The following is a 19690-nucleotide window of genomic DNA, read 5'->3' as shown; positions in this document are numbered from 1 at the left end:
TTGGCACTGTCTATAAGAAGTCATCGTAGTTAATTCTGATTCTGTTTCTGCTGTGGAATAAGTAGTGACATGATTCATCACTAGTAGCAGATTCTCCAGATACCGTTTATATTTTGATTTGGGGATGCTTAGAGTGATTTTTTTTTTTTTTAATCAGGTTTGTATCTAATTATTAAGCTGTCTGTGGTTTTAAACTCTTGGGCTGGTAGCAAAAATACCTGCTCCATAGAAGTTATAGTTGAGAGGAAAAGGCAATCTTGGGATTAAATTTTTATAAATAAATAAATAATAAATAACATTTGAAGCTGTTTGCTGAGATTCTGGAAAATTCAGCTCCAACTGCTCTTACCTGGAATTTATTTTCTTTAGAATAAAATCTGCTTTGTTTTGGTTAAAACATTCAGCAAATTTTAATTATAGTCAGGTAGCTTTTCAGTGTAATACTGATGCAACACTGTGACCCAGATTCTACCTTCCATCATTGTCATGGGGAGTTGGGGCAGGAGCTGGTAAATCAAGCATCATTCTGGTTTTTAAGCTAAAACCCTTATTGAATTGTGGGCTTCTGCTTATGATTAGATTTCATGTGAGGTGGTTTCATTTATTTTAAATTTCTTTTGTTGTGGTGGTTCTAGACTCCAGCCAAGAATATACGGACTCCACTGGAATAGACCTACATGAATTTCTTGTAAATACACTGAAAAAGAACCCAAGGTAAAAACATTATTTGATGGAAGGGGGATAGCAGGGCCCAGCAGAATACCTAAGAGGTCAAGCAGCTTCTCAAAATTTTTCCATTACTCGAATCTAGGATTCCCACCCCCCTCCCCCACCATTTCCCTCCAGTATAGTTTTATATTCTGCGAGGGATTCATAGTACCCTCGTGTTGAGGTGTCTGCTTTCAGAAGAGTTGAGACAAATTCTGTGGAAGGAGAATGCAGAGGCAAAGAAATCTAAAGTCTTGGGAGTATGATTTAAAAGTACAGGAAAAAAAATTGATATGTATAAAAACTAAATATACATCTATAACCAGATAGAATGTAGACTACTGATTAGATTTTGTAAGTGTAAAGTATGTGTTTAAAGGAACATAGCTGCCAGCAGAATTAGGTTTCTGATAAGGAAAACAAAGTACATGATTAGGAGGATCTGCAAAATGATTGTTTCTCTACTTGATTGTTTTTCTTTTTTAAAGTAATATAAGACAGGCCCGTGAGGTCTGTCTACGTTATTGGTCTGCTATTGGGGGTTGGATCTGTTCCTCCCTTCAGCTTCTGTAGTGTGCAGGTTTCAATGCTTTCAATGTCTATGGGAGGGCTGCTTTTTGTTTTGTTTTGTTTTAATCTTTTCTAAACAGGGACAGAATGATGCTGCTAAAATTAGAACAGGAGATTCTGGAATTTATTAATGACAACAAGTAAGTTACTTGAACGAAATACACATTTAAAGGTGGGAGGGGGCACTGAAAAGAAATTTAGGTACAACTTTAGGATATCCCCCTTTCATATTTCCCTTGAAGTCTGAATTTTGAAGTAATTACTCACTGGGAACCAAAAGAAATTGGGGAGAAGTAATCAGAATGAATTAAAAAGTATATTGTGAAAACCAAGCAAGGTTTTTAAGTTATTGCATAGACTTGAGTTGAAAAGAATTGATATCTTTTCAGTAGCCAGCCCTTGTCCCATCTTTAATTATTCTTCAAATTCTCCCTTTTTTCTTTGTAGAATACCATACAGGAAGGGGAAACCTAGGAATAGTCTAATGAGGGTAGTGGATCAGAGTGATCTACAAAATGCTATAAAGAAGCTGAGAGAACCTTTTTGGTTCCCATTGAGTGAGGATCTATCTTCCTTATAATAAGTCTGTTCCTCTTAAGAAATTCTCCACTTTAGACACTTGTAAGAAAAATTACAATTGGTTATTATTGCTGTTGTTTTTCCTTATTTCACTTCCCCGCCCCCTGGTTTCCCTTCAGTAACCAGTTCAAGAAGTTCCCTCAGATGACCTCATATCACCGGATGCTATTACACCGGGTAGCTGCCTATTTTGGGATGGACCACAATGTTGATCAAACTGGAAAAGCTGTCATCATCAACAAAACCAGTAACACAAGAATGTAAGGGAGGAAAGAGATTGGAAGACTTTCCTGGGATAGCCTCTAGCGTGGAAGAGGAAGGTGTAGGATCAAGATGTCTCTTTCTGGGGAGGGGACAATGTGGAGGGTTATATTATCAATTCCTACTCTTTGTGAGGAGTTAGAGATAGAGTCTAGGAGGCACTTGTGTTTTGTGAAGGCTGGCCCCTGGCGTCTCTTCACCTTTATTGATAGGACAGGTATAACTTTGGAGGAAGACAGCTTACAAAGAATAGACCTTGAGGATTTCACTGTGGCTTTGTGGATGTGTGACTCCAGAAATCCCTTGAGGGAGAGTTGTGAAATTTTTAAGAGTGCTATACTAGAAGGTCTGCTTCCTAACAAAAGGATCTTTTTCCTTCCTTCTTTCTACATTTCTCTCCCAAACCAGCCCTGAACAGAGATTCTCAGAACATATAAAGGATGAGAAGAATACAGAATTTCAACAGAGATTCATTCTCAAGAGAGATGATGCCAGTATGGACCGAGATGATAACCAGGTGAAGAATGGAAAGGGGTGGGGCCATACAGAGAGATTGCAGTAAGAGAAACTGGGAGGGGAGAAGAATTTTTGTGGGATAAAGAAAACTCGAAATATCTTAGTATGGAGAAATGTATTGAGTTCTACTCAGTTGGCTGTGGCTTAATTTTGAGGACTGACTACATTTGTTGAGCTGAATGCCGCCCTCTTAGCCCCAGAGAGACATGGTGCTGAGTTTTGCTGGGTTTCCTCATTTGGCCTGGAACTCCCTGGTTCTGCCACTGACTTCTAGCTCTAGGTCATTTGGGGACAAAGCAAGGTTCCTCCCTGCTTCAGCCTTGATTCAGCTGACGGCTTCATTCTTTTTTTTCTTTAATAGTTAGGAATTTCTTTGGGAACCATTAAAAGTTATTTTATCCCACTTCTGTCTTATCCTAGCTCAGGGCTAGCCTTGGACTGGCAAAGTTGTGATGTAATTTACCCACTTATAAAGATGTTTCTGATCCCTTTCTGCAAACTCCTTATTTTCCCAACTCCTTCCACCAAGGTGAGTGAGTTGATTTGACATTTGATGCTGGGAATCTCAGGCAGTATCCCCTTTTTATTCTATTCCCGTGGGAATAAAACGTGAACAGTCTGCCCTATCGCTTCACTCATGGGCCTGGCTGTTGCCCTGACTTCTAGCCTACTCTTCAGATAGTAAGTTTTTGTTTGGGGATTAGTTTTCCCAGCCATATACAGCATTTAGATCCAGCCAGCCTCTGTTTGACCTCCAGAGGAGGTTAGGTGGAGAACCAGGATTAAGATTTGAAGAGCATGGTTGGGTAGAGCCAATATGAGTCTTGCTAATTGATGATAACTATAATAATATCTTACCTCTAGAGTCAAAATTAATTTTCTTGGGATATCGTATGGTCTCGAGACCAGGACTTTTCCTGCTTGCTACTTGAGTATTTGAGGGAGTCCTTTTGAGAAAAACGCCATTATCTTTTGTGGACAAACACGCTGGGTCTGATTGAAAACAATGAAATATTTTAAAAAAGACAAAATTTTAAAAATCAGAAAGAGCCTTTCCATCCTGATGCCCTTCTCTCCATTTTCCCAAAACCCTTTTTCTGTGGATCAGGAATTATTCAGGCCTAGAGGCACATTGGGGCGGAGTAGAATCTGTCCATATTACGAACTTTTCATCTCTCAGCATCAGGCTTGATCCATAGTAGGGTAGGCTCTCTGCATTTTCGGTCCGTGATATTAATAATAAATACATTAATTGTTATTTCTTTTGAGTGTTTCCCTGACCTAGATTCTGTTCTAAACACATTCTGTGCATTATCTCTTTTAATCCTCTCCACAACCCAGTATACATGGGGGTTATTAGCTCCACTTTAAATACAAGAAAACCGAGGCTAAGAGATGTTAAGTTACTTGCCTGAAATAACATTTTTCAGAAGTGACAGAGCTGAAATTCTGCCTGACCTCAAAGCCCATTATACTTTTTCTGCTCTGTCACTGGTTCACCAGTGCTAGGGGTACTTGAGGTCCTATGTCTTCTTGAAATGGGATTTGTAAAAAGACATTGAGTAGAATTTAGGTTCTTAATGCTAGTGAGAGTTAAATCTAGTGAAAAGTTGATACTCCTGAAGTTATACCTACCCGTGGAGATGGGTGAAGATCAGGAAGATCAGCGTAGAGCAGCAGCCTCCTTGGTTGCATCATCTGAAGCTTTCAGAGCCTCTGGATTAAAGGTCAGAATCTTTTATAACTGATGACATTCATTGGACGGGTTGTCTCCCCCAGAGCATCTTGCCTTCAAGAGCAGTATGGAAAAGGACACTGTGTATGACACCCTACCCAGGACAGTGCTCACAACTCAACAGGCCAAGAGAGGAAAACGATGATAGAGAGTTGGGTGGTGGGCTAGCCAGAGGTGGTGATCTGCCCAGTCATCCCTCATCACCTTCTCTACATTTTTCAGAGAATTTAAAGTTCTCTAACCTCCATTTCCTTCTTTTCCCTTTCTATCACTCTCTCTCTCTCTCTCTCTCCTTTCCACCGTGCCTTATTTGTCCCTTCCTTTCCCTGTCCATCCTTCTTTCTGTTCTGTTCTCCTTTTCTCTCTCTTCTCCTCTTTATGTTGCTCTGTTCTCTTTCTTCTCTATTTCTGTAATTTCTGTCTCTTTCCCTCCCTCCAGTGGCTATAGTTAAGAGGAGAAAAACTGCTTAAGCTTTGAGGTTAGCTTCACTTGGATTTCATTCCCAAGGCCCTCTTTGCTGAGCTGTGTGTGACTTGGATCTTCAGGCCATGGCATTAGTGAGTAAAGAAGGGATAATATCAGGTGCTAGTTCTGTAAAACTCTTCTCTACATTCGGCTCTGCTAAATACCTGTTTCTTCTCCCTTGCTAGCTTCCTACTATCCCTTTCTTTCCCTCCAAAGCAATATTGTTTATTCCCTGGGCTATTCTCTTGATCCTTAGTACCTGATTACTAAAAGGAAGCAACCCAATCCTTATAAATAGTTGTTGTTCTTGACACTCTGGGTGGGGGTGGGGAGACGAAGAGGTTCCAATCATCCAGAAAACCTGATCTCCCAAACTGCATGGTCAGATGTACCCAGTGAAACCTGTCCAACACTGGAAATTTTATTTCTTTTTTTTTTTTCCATTTTTTTGATGGCAACTATAAACTCTCCCGGTTTCTCTTCCTTGCTGGTGTGCAGTGAGCTTGCAGTACGAGGAGAACTTAACTAGCTTAATTCTGCTCATCGATCTAGATCAGAGTTCCATTGCAGGATGGAAGGAGGAGCAAGTCAATAGAAGAGAGAGAGGAGGAATATCAAAGGGTCCGAGAGAGAATATTTGCCCGAGAGGTAAGTGTAGCTTCTGAGAGTTGTCAGCCCATAGCTTTTAGCTCTTAATCTTTGGAACTGTGATTGGAATGAACCCTCCGTAAATGTTTTGTTGTTGTCTTTTTTTAACCAACATCAGCCAGCTCCAGTTTGGTTCTCAAATGTGGCTTACTGGGAAACTGCAGATTTTTATTTGTATTATTTTTCATACACTTTGCAGTATGGCATACCAAGAGAACAAATGGAATGGCTGAATTTGGTAGATATGATTAGACTGAAAATAGAAATGGTTTTGGCAGGCCTTATGGAAGGGCCCTGACTCTTGCCTGTCCATCCCTTCTCCCACTTCCCCTCTTTCACTCCCACTATCCATTTTAGGCATCTTTGCTTCTAAGTGGAAAACTTAGTATCCACACAGCCTATATACATCCATCTTGTTTGGCCAGCCTCATTTTTAGGATATGTTGGTGGTTGTTAGAGCACAGATCTGGCATCCATTCTCTGAGCTCCACATTCCACATGCACAGAGGGTACCACTTACTATTCCCTCCTGTCTCTATCTGAACAGGAAGTCTCTTTCTTCCTCTATTTCCTACCTTGCTTCTTAGAATAGTATGGACTTTGTGGGCCAGAAGGCAACACGATCACTTTAGGCAACTTTATTCTTAAGAAGTGTGGGCCATATTAAATACACCCGGTACCCCTGTATTTGGTGGCCTTTGCCTACAAGACTGAAGAGAAGTATAGCAGAAATTCAGGAAAGGCTGTAGATAAGCAAGAGAGGAACAGATCTCCAGAAAATGTAGGCTCAAGATAGCAGCACTGTCTTACAGTCAAATTAGCAAACAAAGGAGGAAGAGCCAGCCTACCTTTGTAGTCAAAAGATGGCCAATTCTAATCAATATACTTCGATGAACACTACTCTCCTCTCATTTCCCCACTCTCCCCTCCGTCAGCAAGACAAAAAATACATTTATCTCTCCATCATCACCTAGCTCAGAAAAACATTGTCTCTGACTTCAAGAAAACTGAACTCCTCTATGAACGTGTTCCATTGTCTCAGGAGACCCAAGTGTTCCAAGGATCCTCAGTGGGGACAGATTCACAACAAACCTCCTGACCAAGGAGAAGGAATCATCTTACCTTCTGTTATATAGACTTCCATTCTGAGTCAGAAAAAAATCTGTCCTCCAGATTATCCAACCATAGCCCAAAGAGGGTCCTCTGCCTTTACCTGCAAACCAGTTGGGTGGAATGAGAGGAGAGAGGTCACTTGTACATGTCTGTGGCCGACGATGACCCTAAGTTGTGGACAGAGCAGGTTGGTGGATGATAATAACAAACATTTATATAGTGCTTACTATCTTTGAGACACTGTTCTTAGCACTCTGCATAAATGTATTTAATCCACACTAGGTCTTTGAGGTAGGTTATGTTATTTTCCTCATTATGAATGAGGGACTGAGGCATAGAAGGTTAAGTAATCTTAGATCAGAGCTCTAGTTAGTGACAGGGTTGATATTTGAGCTCAAGCAGTCTGGCTCCTAAAGTAAACCACCTAAACTTAACCCCTAAAGTAAACCACTTCTCAATAGCTTGCTCTGCTCTGGGCTCTTCAGATTAGGAAGTACCAGTGATATCATAGTATAGCTATCTGTGATGTGCTGCTCTGCTTCCCTGACACATGGTAAATGACTGTCCCACCATGCCAGCCATTAGCAAAGCCATAGAGCCTCTGAAAGCACAAGTAGCTTTTAATAAGGTATTGGGGCTAATTAGGAACACCAGAACATAAGTGTGTACAACTGTAACAAAATCACAGTTAGCTCTTCTCTCCTTTTTTCTCCTGATTTCCAGTCTCTCAAGCCTCTACTAATTTATGTATTCTTTGTTAAATCCTTGTGGATTTACCACTTTTCATTTCAGCACTTCCTAACTCTTGTTGTGTTAAAAGCATCAGGAATCTCAGAAGGTCTAGACAAGGAAACATGTCCAAAGCCCACCATACTCAAGATTCCCTTGTGGAGAGGAACCTGGCCAGTCAGAGGGAGCTGATTAAGGGTGGAGTCGTTGGTAGGGGCAAATGGGAGGAAGAGGCAGGCCAACAAGAAAGGGAAGTGGCAAGAAGGGTGTTTGGATGGAAATGCTGCCGCTGCAACCTTCTCTGGAGCCTGAGCTGTGTACTGGGAGAGCTGTCCCACTTAGGCTCTGGTCTGCACGGAGCCCACTCTGCTCAGCAGCTGGACACTCTTGGTACCTTTTTCTAAGGCTTGGGAGTGCATCATAATGCTCACTTCACTCAGCTCAGTGGCTTTGTCAGGAAATGATCCCCAAAAGGAATGTTGCAGGCTTTTAATTCTTTCATTTTTTCTAGGCTCCGAAAAAGTACCTGCTTCCCCAATTTCTTACTCTCCTTGGGTCTCAGGTCAGAATGTCTTTCATTTTGGCCAGTGTGGAGGATAGAAATGGAATAGTCATTGAGGATGACTTCCAAAAAAAAAAACTAAATTTCTTTCTCTTGTCTCCCTTTTCCCTTCCCTTGATCACACTCTTTAGGACCAAGCACACCAATTATTATGCTCAGCTTTACCTCTTAGGGAGAATAAATTTAGAACTAAAAAGGAAATAATAGGTTAATACTTTCCTCTTCCTCCTTTCCATACTCCCACTTTTATCAGCGTCTCTTTTTAAACACTCTGTGGGAAGGCTAAAAACACTGAATGCTCTTTCCCACTAAAGGTGAGAGGTCAGATTGGGTGTGTGGGTGTGGGTCATCCTGTCCCTGCTCCCTCTCTCCCTGTTGGGGGGTGAGCGTGGTTTGAGGACCTTGGGTATTCATAGCATCACGGACACCCTTTTCGGTTATGCCATGCTGTTTTCTTATAAGTTATTTTCCGTTTTCTCCCCTTCACCTAGACTGGCCAGAACGGATATCTAAATGACATCAGGTTAGTACCACTTAGCATGTTCCCTGCTTCTCATTGAGCTTTGTCAGTGAGGTTAATATAATCCTGTAATGATGCTTTTCTTTGATGTTAACCAACAGACTCTCCAAAGAAGCCTTTTCTTCTAGCTCTCACAAGAGAAGGCAGATTTTTAGGTACCTCTGTGTGATCTATATATCTCTCCTTGTCATTGTTTGTTTGTTTTTTTTCTCTTTTTTTGTTTTGTTTTTGTTTTGCTGTAATCTTTTCAGCGGAGTGAGTTTGCTCCATGCATGGCTGCTTGTGGAATAATTCACTTTGTGGTTTTTGCAACATTGGATATTTTTCCCGATTAAAAAAGAAATGGCTCCTGCTCAATGACTTTATTTTTGTTGTTGCTGATCTCATTTTAAGTCGTGGATAGGTGGTGAAGGGGACCAAATAGGTGTGTCTGGGATAGGAACTGCTCATTTCCAGAAGTTGCTGGAATTGGGCATTTGGGGAGGATTTCAACGTGTATTTATATTAAGGTAAAAGAATGGGTATCTTCTGGCTACGTTTTCTGCTATGAAAGGTGTAAAGAGCTTATCCCTGACCCAGTGTAGGGAATGTTTTATGTCTTTAAGAAAGAATAGAACACACACACATACACACATATAAAAACACATACAAACATCTCTGTCTATGCAGTTTTCTCTTTGGGACAACATAATGTGTAAGATGACCTCAGAAAAGACTTCTCTTCCTTAGAATGGACTTAGAGCATATCTTTTTTATATGACTGCCCATGATTTGCTGTTAACATTGGTGAAAGCTGCTATATTAACTTCTTCAGGCCTAATATTCTCCCATTTTCCACAAAGCAGTCATGAGAATCTCCCTTTCATTTTAGTCTCTCAGTCCTACTCTAGAGGATCACACAATGTGGTGATGAGAGAAGCACTTCATTAGGACCCTATCTGGTACCAACTGATTTTAAGTATATTCTTCCCATTTTACCAACAGGACAACTATAGAGTAGAGAAAACTTGAGTATTCAATACTAGGCTTCAGGTCTAACCCATTCCAAAGGGCTTCTTTCTTTTTGAATCCTAAGCTTGATGGGAACTGAGATTAGTCAGAGCTCTCATTCCCAGCACTTCAATTGTCCCTTCCCCCCTGTCCTTTCTAAAGTTAGTCAGACCACATAGAAATTTGGATCACAAGATTTCTCATTCTTTGAAGGGGGGCGTTATCTCCTTTCCCATATCTCTGAACTCTTTTTCCTAGACCATCCCACCCTGAGGTCCATCGGAAAGCCCTTAGGCAGTAAAGGCTCTGCATTGTTCATGGTGGTCAAAATAGATCCCCCCCCCAAAAAAAATAAATAAATTCCTGTTCCATATTGTATACTTCAAGGTCATGAATCATCCCAGAATATCTGTAATAAACAGGAGTTTTAAGCGAACTTCTTTGCACATGCTAATGCACAGGGCTTTATGGTTGCCAAAGTATACTGTATCTGATTCAGATTTCTCAGTGTCCTGATTTGGTAAGCTGGTTTACACGGAAGAAAGAAAACAAAAGCAGAGAAATTAAGTAGCTAACCTAAGTTTATGTGGCTATTAGTGGCAAAACTGGGACTCTTTGTCCAGTGTTATTTCACCACACCATACCAGCTCTCTACAAATATCACCCCTTCCTCTCTGAGTAGTGTTCCATTTGGAACCCTAATTCAGATTCACTGCTAAGAACGATGCCCTTATCAGTGCTGTGGAGCATTGAACTACATCAGACTGTGCTGATAATAGCTCCAAGGATCTAGTGAGCAGGTATAACCCTGTCCTATCCATATCTCCTTGTAAGCTGCTGCTTTCCATACTATGTGTTGGTTAAAGATCTAGGTCATCTAATATGCAATTCCATGGACTCTGAAGGGGGTATCTTCTATTTGGGTACTAGTCCAGAATTCTAGTGATGAGAAGCTGGTCTTCTCTAACTGCTTTATACCTTTCTTCCCAAGTGTGTGACACAAATACTGATATACCACATTCCATCATCCACTTTGGCAATAACTAGGGCAACTTCCTAGTTCTTTGGAAGATTCTATTCCATTTGATAAATAAGCCATTACTGACATTTACTGTCACCTCTTAACACAGGCCTCCCTACCCACTCTTCAGACCTGATAAACTGAACTTTTCACCATCATAAATCTACTCATGAAAGCTAGGTCAGCTTTGATTTTACAGGAGTATGAAGTGTGAATGCTCTCTGTCCTGTACCCCCATCTCTCCAACACACACACATAGCCCAATCCAGGGCTTAGAACTGAGTCTGGGAGTTTTCCCTAGTTGCCTTATGTTTAGTGAAGTGGAAAGACATGGTTTAGTTGTAGAGAAGAAAAACTGATCTCTTTCCTGGCCAATACACAACTCAGATTCCCTAACTCTTGGGGGTGTAGTGTACGAACCCTGGCTAGACCATCAGACTAGCCACATTTCGAACACTTGGCCATCATCGTCTTGGGGGAACTGGATGAGTACAGAAGTGCTGCCACTTTGGCTCAAGCTTCCCAGGGTGTTTGGTTTAAAGTTGACTCATTCACTGTTTACCTCTAGTAGAAAGAGAAAGTTAATGGGAGAATTGTCCTAAAAGATAGTGCTGTGTTTGATTTAGGTGTAAAAGTCCATTAGGACTTGTCTTGTAAAATTCAAGTTCTAATCTCACCCATTGCCATTGCTGTATTCGCTGCCCCATAAACAGACACATCTTTATTGAGTCCTCTCAGTAGGCTTGCCTTTGTCCATTGAGTCAGAGCTATTGGCTCTCACTTCAGGTCTGGTTTTGTTCCTGGAGAGCCCCTGATTTATGTTTCTTTCTTGTTTCCCATTCTACTTTTGACATTCCCAAGACAAAGGGATAAAGTTTTAGGGAGACAGGGATATTTTCCAGTTCTCTACTCTTACATAGAGAGAAGCACTGAGGTTTTATATATATATATATATATATATATATATATATATATATATATATATATATATACATATATATATATATATATATCCACTTGGGATTCGGAGAAGAATTAGCATGTCCCTAGCCAGCTGTGCCAGTGTGTTTGTTCTTAGCCCACCATGATTGCCTTGACCAAAACTTAAAATAGTGACCCTAGTCTTTATTTTTGCCCATTTTCCCTACAGTACCTTTGGAGCAGGTATTCTAATAAAGAAAGGTATTTTCTTTAATATTACCCTCATAAGAAAACACCTTTTTTTTTAAATGAGAATAACTCTGAGCCTCGTGTCTTTGAAACTAAGGGGATTGGATGGCGTTTGTATTTGCTTTAGGTGGGATGGTAGTGCAAAGGAGGGAACCCAAGCTACTATGATTTTTGCTCACCTGCTCCCCAGTATATATACCAAAACCTTTGTAATTGTTGCCTTTGGTTTCTTTAGTTCAGAACTTACTGGGGGTGGGAGATATGAAAGGAAAATTCCTGGTTCTTGGTTGCTTATTAAGAAGCAGTAAGGGCTCAGTAAGACTTAGGGTTTTTAGGTCAACCCCATCTGTCTTGAGGACAACTGTTTATGATCCTAGGCAGTGATTACAGCATCAGGATAACCCTGATGCTTCCTGAGAAAAATAAGAGAGGAGGAGTCCCTCTTCTCAATAGCCTTGTGTCTTGCCTGGGGCAATAGGGTTATTAATATGGTGGCAGGTGGGCACAGTTAGCCCCCTGCTGCTTGCCATCCTGGGTCCCAAGGGCATATTTACTTGATCTTTACTTGATTTACTTGACTTTAGCCCTTAGAGACCCTGGAACCAGTAGTTTGTAGATACCATCACAGAATTGCCACAAAACAGGTTGGGTCAATTTTAGACTATCAGATTGAGTTTTCCAGAGTGACCCGTTAATGAATATAGTCCTCTTCCCACCCCTGGAAAAGTGGTACCTCTGCTGGCTTTGACACATGTTATGTGGAAGACCTGTTATATTTATCCATGTCATTGGCTACCCCTGCCTTCTAGCAATAGTAGCTTCTAGGAGTCCTTTTGTCTTAAGAACTCCTAGAAGGAGGTGGTACCCCTCTGCTCCCCACTATCTCCTGCATGTGTGGGATCCCTGCGGGGGCAGGGGAAGAGACCGCAGCCAATCTCAGCATCATGTATATGGTTTCCCATCCACCTCTGGTCTCATATTGAATTAGCTGCCAGCGCACTGTCTTCCAGATTTGCCCCTGTGCTCTTTGTTACTGTACTGGATCTTGTTCTGTCTGCTCCCAGCAAGTCTTGGTTGGCCAGCCAACTAACAAGAAATCAGTGTCCATCCTCCTCCCAACCCTCACCCCTTCTTTGTTATCGAAGGAATAGAAATGAACTCTCTCCTAGCCCTTCTGCCGAAGTGGTAGGTGGGGGGTGCTCTGACCACTGTGGTCTCTGCAGGGGGAACCGTGAGGGGCTGAGCCGAACCTCAAGCAGCCGCCAAAGCAGCACAGACAGCGAACTCAAATCCCTGGAGCCACGGCCTTGGAGCAGCACAGACTCTGACGGCTCTGTCCGGAGCATGCGGCCCCCTGTCACCAAAGCCAGCAGCTTCAGTGGAATCTCTATCCTCACCCGAGGGGACAGCATCGGGAGCAGTAAAGGTGGCAGTGCAGGAAGGATCTCCAGGCCAGGTACTACAGCTTCTGTCCTTCAGTGTCATGCTCATCATTTCTTGCTTGTCTCCTCTAAAACATCATTGATGTTTGGAGCACTGGGTGGCTCAGTCAGTTAAGCATCTGACTTCGGCTCAGGTCATGATTTCACGGTTCATGGGTTCAAGCCCCGCATCGGGCTCTGTGCTGACAACTCAGAGCCTGGAGCCTGCTTCGGATTCTGTGTTCCCCTCTCTGTCTCCTCCTACCCCACTCACACTCTGTCTCTCTCTGTCTTTCAAAAATAAATAAATGTTTAAAAAGAAATCACTGAGGGGCGCCTGGGTGGCTCAGTCGGTTAAGCGTCTGACTTCTGCTCAGGTCATGATCTCACGGTTCGTGAGCTCAAGCCCCGTGTCGGGCTCTGTGCTGACAGCTCAGAGCCTGGAGCCTGCTTCCGATTCTGTGTCTCCCTCTCTCTCTGACCCTCCCCCGTTCATGCTCTGTCTCTCTCTGTCTCAAAAATAAATAAACTTAAAAAATTAAAAAAAAAATCACTGATATTTACTTCTAACAAAACATTTCTCACAGTATAGTGTCCTGGAAAGCTAACATAGCCAGATGAGGAGAAATTTGATTTCTTGGATCCCCTGTTTTTTGATTCCTCTCTCCGATTTTCTTTCAAACCTTCTTTCCTAATTGGAAAAATAAATAAATAAAAGGTTGCGATTAGATTATTTTATCTTATTTCTGACCAAGGTTGGACATCCCTGTCAGCCCAAGTTCAAGTTATATGCTAAGATGAGAATGATACTGCTTTCATTCTGTGGCCTCTGAGATTATAAAGAGGGTTGGTTGAGCAGAAGGAACCTTTGGAGTTGAGCTGTTTGTAATTAATTGGTAGCAACCGATAGGCCACAACTGCAAGAGATGCTGTGGCTGCTTCCCTGGAGCCCAGTCACTGAGGAGGAGCATATGTTCCACATGCCAGCCCTGTAACCACCCTTCAGCTCTCCTGATGTGCAATGTAACCTCCTCCATTTATTCCTATTGTACTCTTTCTTAGCAGGGGGTATTTAGCTCTTTATACCCAGTGGGCCTCCATTTCACCCTCCTCCCATCTCTGAAGAATCCTTGCATCTCATCCCAGAAGTTCTGTAGGTTTTGTCCTCAGAAGACATCAGTAGTGGTGAAGATTCTGCCTCTGTTAGGTCTCTGATGGCCTTCTCTGTTACCTCCTCTCTAACCCCACTGCCTCTGCCTTTATCCAGGCCTTTATCTTCTTTTATTTAGGTATGACGCTAGCCCCCAAGCTAGTTTCCCTGCTCCACCCTTAGCCCTTTTAGAACCGGTTTACTAGTCTAAAACACAGATCTAATCGTGTCAGTCGTCTCTTAAAATTAACATTCATGTTTCTGCATTCCTGGCATAATAAAATCCGAATGACTTAATGTAGCGTTGCTTCCTGACCCGTTTGCCATCTCAGTTTTACTCCCAGATATCCTTCCTCCTCTGGCCCTCCAGCCATTTCTTGAATATGATATTAGCTTCATCCCTCCTTGGTCTAACAAGCCTTCTATTCATCCTGCAAATCCATTTCTCCTCCCACTTCCTGTTTAAGTGAGTTACTGCTTTCTCATCTTTGCTTCCGTACAACTTTGTTCATATCACTGATGCATCCCTTATCCTTATCAGATCGTAATTGCTGTGTGAATGTCCATCTCCTTTCGGAAGATCCTGTGCTGCTTAAGGGAAAGGACTGTGTTCTCTTCACCTTTGAGTCCTCAGCTCATTATACAATGCCTAGCACATAGCAGATACTTAGTAGAAGTATTTTGTGTGAATGCGTGCATGACTTGAAGAGCCTGGAAGTGGGAAGAATAGTTGGGTGACGGTTGTGCGTATGTGTGTGTATAGGCAAGTGCTTGGAAAGGCCAGATTGCCTTCTCAGCAACTCCTGTGAAATGCTGCAAGTTGAGGAGAAATCCAAGAGAAGCCAGGTCTCTTACAGGACTGGGAATCTATACCTTCCCAGGAAGCAGATAGTCATGTTCTCAGCTGTCTGGTCATGTTGGACAGGTTCTCGGTACTTCAGCGGAGGCAGCTTGTCAGCCTCACGTTTTGTTCAATTCCAAAATCCAGTATCGACGGGTGCGGTGTTTACTGTTCCCGGGGAACAGACACCTGCTAAGATGAGGACTCCCATCAGCAGGGCAGCTGCTCATTCATATCTGTGCTCATTCACGGATCTTCCCAAGATAGTGGGGGAATGGACAGAAGGGAAGTGAAGAGAAACAGCAGAGCAGGAGTAGCACCCTACATGTCCAAGGGTGGCATGTTCACGGCTGGTGCTTACAACTCTTGGTGGGTCTCCTCTTTGCCTTAGGTTTGGCGCTAGGTGCCCCAGAAGTGTGCAACCAGGTCACCTCATCCCAGTCTGTCCGGGGCCTTCTCCCTTGTACTGCCCAGCAGCAGCCGCCACAGCCACAGCCGCAGCAACTTCCTGCGCTCCCACCCACGCCTCAGCAACAGCCACCCTTGAATAATCACATGATCTCACAGGTGAGTCACCAGCAGAGCCCCTCCGCTCTGATTCAAGCAAGCTCTGGAAGTACAGTCATGTCTGTTGTGCTGTGGGTGGCAGGAAAGATCTGTTGTTGGAGACCTGCCACTCGCTCCCCCGTTTCTTATTTGTTAGTTGTGGGGAGAGAAGAGTAAGGTAAGGGTTTGGCCAAAGTGCTCTTAGAGTCAGCCTGGGAGCTTTTTGCCTTCTGTTTCTTCCTTTTCTTCCTGAGAATTGCCAGTGGGATCTTTTACCCCATTCCACATTTCTGCTGTAGCCCATTTCCCTCTACATCCTGTGTAATTAGCAAGGCGATTTTGTTCACTGCATCCATATATGGAGCTTGAAAAAAATCATGGCTCTCACCATAACCAGCTGGATGTATTCATGTGACTGTTGACCCGCAAACACATATTTATGGATTGGGGTTTGAAAAAAGGAAATCTACTCAAGACCCCTTCCATACATATGCCATAAGGCACAATCCCCCCCAAAGTTGTCTTTGTTTCCCATGCCACGAAAGAGCTCTTTCTCCTTCTGTTGCTGGACTGGTAGATATTAATATCAAGTAGGGTTTGCGTGAAGTTTCCTTTCTGCAGAGATCACACAAGTCTTCAGCATCAGAATCCGAGCCTATTCTAAACTGGGACATCAGTGTTGTAGGTTCAGGTCTCCCTGATACTCTGAGCAGAGCTGCTCATGAGTGGAGTCCATCCCGTATCCTGGGGTATGTCTGGCGGTGGTCTCTGCCAGTCAGAAAGCCCGTATGTCTGCACTCTACTGCTACAGTTCTTCTCATTGCACCTCCCAGGCTCCCTCGCCTCTGGGCTTAGTCAGTTCAGCTTGGCATCAGCTCTATCTCTTCCATAGGTAAAAGAAGCAAATCACAAGCATTAACACCCCAGGAACTGGAAACTATCAGTAGACTGCAAAGAGCCCAGGATGGCCCCGTATTACCCCATTCTGATATTGTAATCATCTAGGAAACCCTGCTTTGTGTCTTAATGTAACCCACATGCAGATCATTCCAGGCCTTTATCTTGGCCCCTAAGTCAGTTTCTCTAGAGTTCTGACTTTTGTTCTTGCTTGATCACCATCTATCTCATTAAGTCTCATTCATGTCAGCTTACCTCACTCTGTACAGAGGTGTGGCACAAGTGTGTGCATTCCGTTTGTGTCTTCATTCAGACCTATAAATGGGTACACCTCTCTCTCTCTGGGTATCTCCTACTGTGTTTCTGTGTGTGCCTCAGTTTTCTAAGGTCCCAGTGTTTGAGTTTTCTAAAATGTGTGTATTTTAATACAGTCTTCCTCCCTTTTCTCCGTCTTAGTCTTCATCTGCCTCCTACTTCCATCCATATCTAGAAACAGACAAGAGTGGGAAAGGAATAAAGAGATCACTAGAATAACCATTTGGGACTGAAAAAATGTTAGAATGTCTAGGTGTCTGGCCCTAAATCCCAAACTTTTACTCAGATTCTGGCCCTGCTTCTGGATCATGAGGTTCTGTGAGTCAGTCATTGATATTGACTGATCTCCTGCAGGAGGTATGGTACTAGGTTAGGCCTTGTAGATTGGAGATCTCTGTTTCCTCAGAAATCCATTCTTAAGGTTAACTGTGATCACAAACTCCAAACTAAAAGATCTTTTCCTGCTTAAGTTTTGGTGTCCCTGAAGCACTTAATGATGGTGACTAATATACTACCACCACCCCACTATTTATTTATTTTTTTAATGTTTATTTACTTTTGAGAGAGAGAGAGTGGGGGAGGGGCAGAGAGAGAGGGAGACACAGAATCCAAAACAGGATACAGGCTCTGAGTTGTCAGCACAGAGCCCGACGCGGGGCTCGAACCCACAAACTGTGAGATCATGACCTGAGCCAAAGTTGGACGCTTAACGGACTGAGCCACCCAGGCACCTCCGCCACCCCACTGTTTATACCTCCTTTTTTTTCCTCTCCACTTTCCCCCCTCTCTCTCTATGCCTTCTTCTTCCTATTGTCTTTTTCTTTCTTTGTTTTTTTCTCTTTTTCCCTCTCAGGACTGGTGGCTCTCCAGTCTCAAGGTGCTGAGCCCCAGCATATTTATTGTTTAGTTTCACAAATGGTTTGCAACAGTGCAGGGATGAAGGAAGGAACCACACACACATACATGCCACCGTGCTGACTCTAAAGGTTTTCCTTTCGGAGAAATAGCAAGAAAAGCTCTGTGTTCCAAGGCCTGGGGACAGTGCTAGAAACTATGTTAAACTTTCCCTTCCTGGCAGGCTGTCCGAGCAGACCTCCCTATGTAAAACCAAGGGGTGAGGTTGAGAATTAAAGGGCCAGTGGCTACCTTTTGCTGTGTTTACCTAAGGTAGAGTGGACCACTTGAAAAGGAGGAGTCCTCTGGGAATCAAGTTAGGCAGCCCAGAGCCAGCGATCTAGCCCAGAATTCACCAGCAGGTGGCAGTCATATCCCTCATGGCCAGTCTTTGGCTTCCTCGTGGTATTTCGGAAGCTCCCTAGCCCTGGTGTTTGAGACTGTCTGAGAACTGTCGCTGAGGGTAGTGGTGGAAGAACCTAAAAATAGCACTGAGACACATACTTTTACCACTACTCTTCTTCAGTCAAAAGAGGCCTATGAGAGGAGCATCATTTCTTCCCTCTTTACTTTTTACTCAAATGTGTAAGAAATGTGAGGAAAACAGGCAGCTGTACCTATGGCTACCCCTTCTCCCCCAAAGGATGTAAGATCTGAAGCATAGTAGACCCTTCCCCAAGAGAAAGGAGAGGATCAGGGTAATAGAACACGTGTTTAAAAGCTACCAGCACAAGGAGCTCATGCTGAGCAGCTTGGCCAGCAGTTACATTTGAAATGCCACTGGCTCACAGAACATGGCATGCCAGGAGAGCTGGGAGTCTATCAAGGCTGCGGTAATGTCTCCCCCAGTCTCACAGGGGATTCTCAGGAGCTTTTTCTTAACCAAGATGACTTACATTTTATTTTCAACAAACTCTAGGTATCAGGAGCTTTCTCTGTTTTGGAGGTCTTCTAATTCCCGGACTCTGCCTCCAGAACTGCTAGTCCCCTCTATGAAAGAGTCTCCCGGAAGTATATGGCAAAAGACGATATTGACACCTTGGTCCCTGATACCTCTTAATACTCTAAATTTGGAAGGAGGGAGGAGAATCATACAAACAAAACAATGTGTAAATCTGTTTAACTTCTTCCTTCACCCGCTCCCTACTGTTGACAGTGGAGTGGGAAGAATATGTCAGGCAGAACTAGGTTCCCATCCCAGCTCTGCCACATTAGATGTGTGATCCTGGACGTGTGACTGAATTTCTCTGAGCCTTACTACCTTAACTGCAAATACAAGCGATCCTGTCTCCCTGTGGATTACTGTGAGTCTGTAATGAGATATGTATGTAAATGAGACAACGTATAAAATGTTATTTCCCCCTCTCTTCGTAGCCTCTCTCCTTTTCTCCCACCTCATCTACCACCAGGGGCTACAGCTAGAGAACCGATTCTCCAGGAGAAGTGATTGAAATGGCTGGAGGGGAAGAAGATAGAAAAAAAATAACTCCCCATTAGTTGGTTTAGAACACATCATGTTCCTGATAAACAAATCCTCCTGCTTGAGGCTAGTGAAGGGACTAAAGGAACAAAATCTAAAGCAAGGCTATTTATATTTTATTCCACATCCCTCCCTGTTTGCTTATGGGGGCATTTTTCATACTGCCCTCACAGCCTGGAGGAGCACAGAACAATCATGGAGCAGGAGGAAGTAGCTGGAACTGGGCATAAACTGGCTCTTACTTCCTTCTGTACCCTTGGGAGGGAGACGATCCTTGTGAATGAGCTCTTCCTCCAGGAGAGCTGTGGTGTGAAATCAGGACTGTGGCCGGGAAAGCTGAGCCAGACCTTGGATGACCCCTCCTACAAAAGCAGGAATCCCTTCTCAAGTGGGCATTCAAGGAGGGTTATGGTCATGCTCCCCAGGGATCGTATGTTCAGAAAAAATGCTTTGGGAAAAGCCGTGTTTGGAATCAGGCAGCAGACACACCGGCTCTGAGAGTCCTAAGATTGCTCTCAACGACTGCAGAGTTCTGAGTAGCTAATGGGTGGAGTGCGC

General features: G+C 43.2%; 1 protein-coding gene across 24 annotated transcripts in view; it reads left to right on the top strand.

Moving 5' to 3' along the window:
* Positions 1 to 19690, top strand: part of R3HDM2 (R3H domain containing 2) — a 161950-nt gene that overhangs the window by 126657 nt on the left and 15603 nt on the right. For 11 of the 24 annotated variants that reach the window (XM_030322991.1, XM_030323002.1, XM_030323000.1 and 8 more), the window contains 9 exons: positions 636 to 714; positions 1359 to 1418; positions 1977 to 2117; positions 2527 to 2635; positions 5388 to 5483; positions 8379 to 8410; positions 8509 to 8562; positions 12812 to 13044; positions 15392 to 15567. In XM_030322991.1, coding sequence (XP_030178851.1) covers positions 636 to 714; positions 1359 to 1418; positions 1977 to 2117; positions 2527 to 2635; positions 5388 to 5483; positions 8379 to 8410; positions 8509 to 8562; positions 12812 to 13044; positions 15392 to 15567 — 980 coding nt within the window. The remainder of the gene's footprint in view (positions 1 to 635; positions 715 to 1358; positions 1419 to 1976; positions 2118 to 2526; positions 2636 to 5387; positions 5484 to 8378; positions 8411 to 8508; positions 8563 to 12811; positions 13045 to 15391; positions 15568 to 19690) is intronic. The other 13 variants (XM_030323008.1, XM_030322993.1, XM_030323010.1 and 10 more) reach the window with 4 other exon arrangements.

Source organism: Lynx canadensis, chromosome B4 (assembly GCF_007474595.2).
Source record: "Lynx canadensis isolate LIC74 chromosome B4, mLynCan4.pri.v2, whole genome shotgun sequence".
NCBI classification, from domain to species: Eukaryota; Metazoa; Chordata; class Mammalia; order Carnivora; family Felidae; genus Lynx; species Lynx canadensis.
Note: the sequence above shows the minus strand (reverse complement) of the source record. Positions and strands in the feature narration are given on the sequence as shown.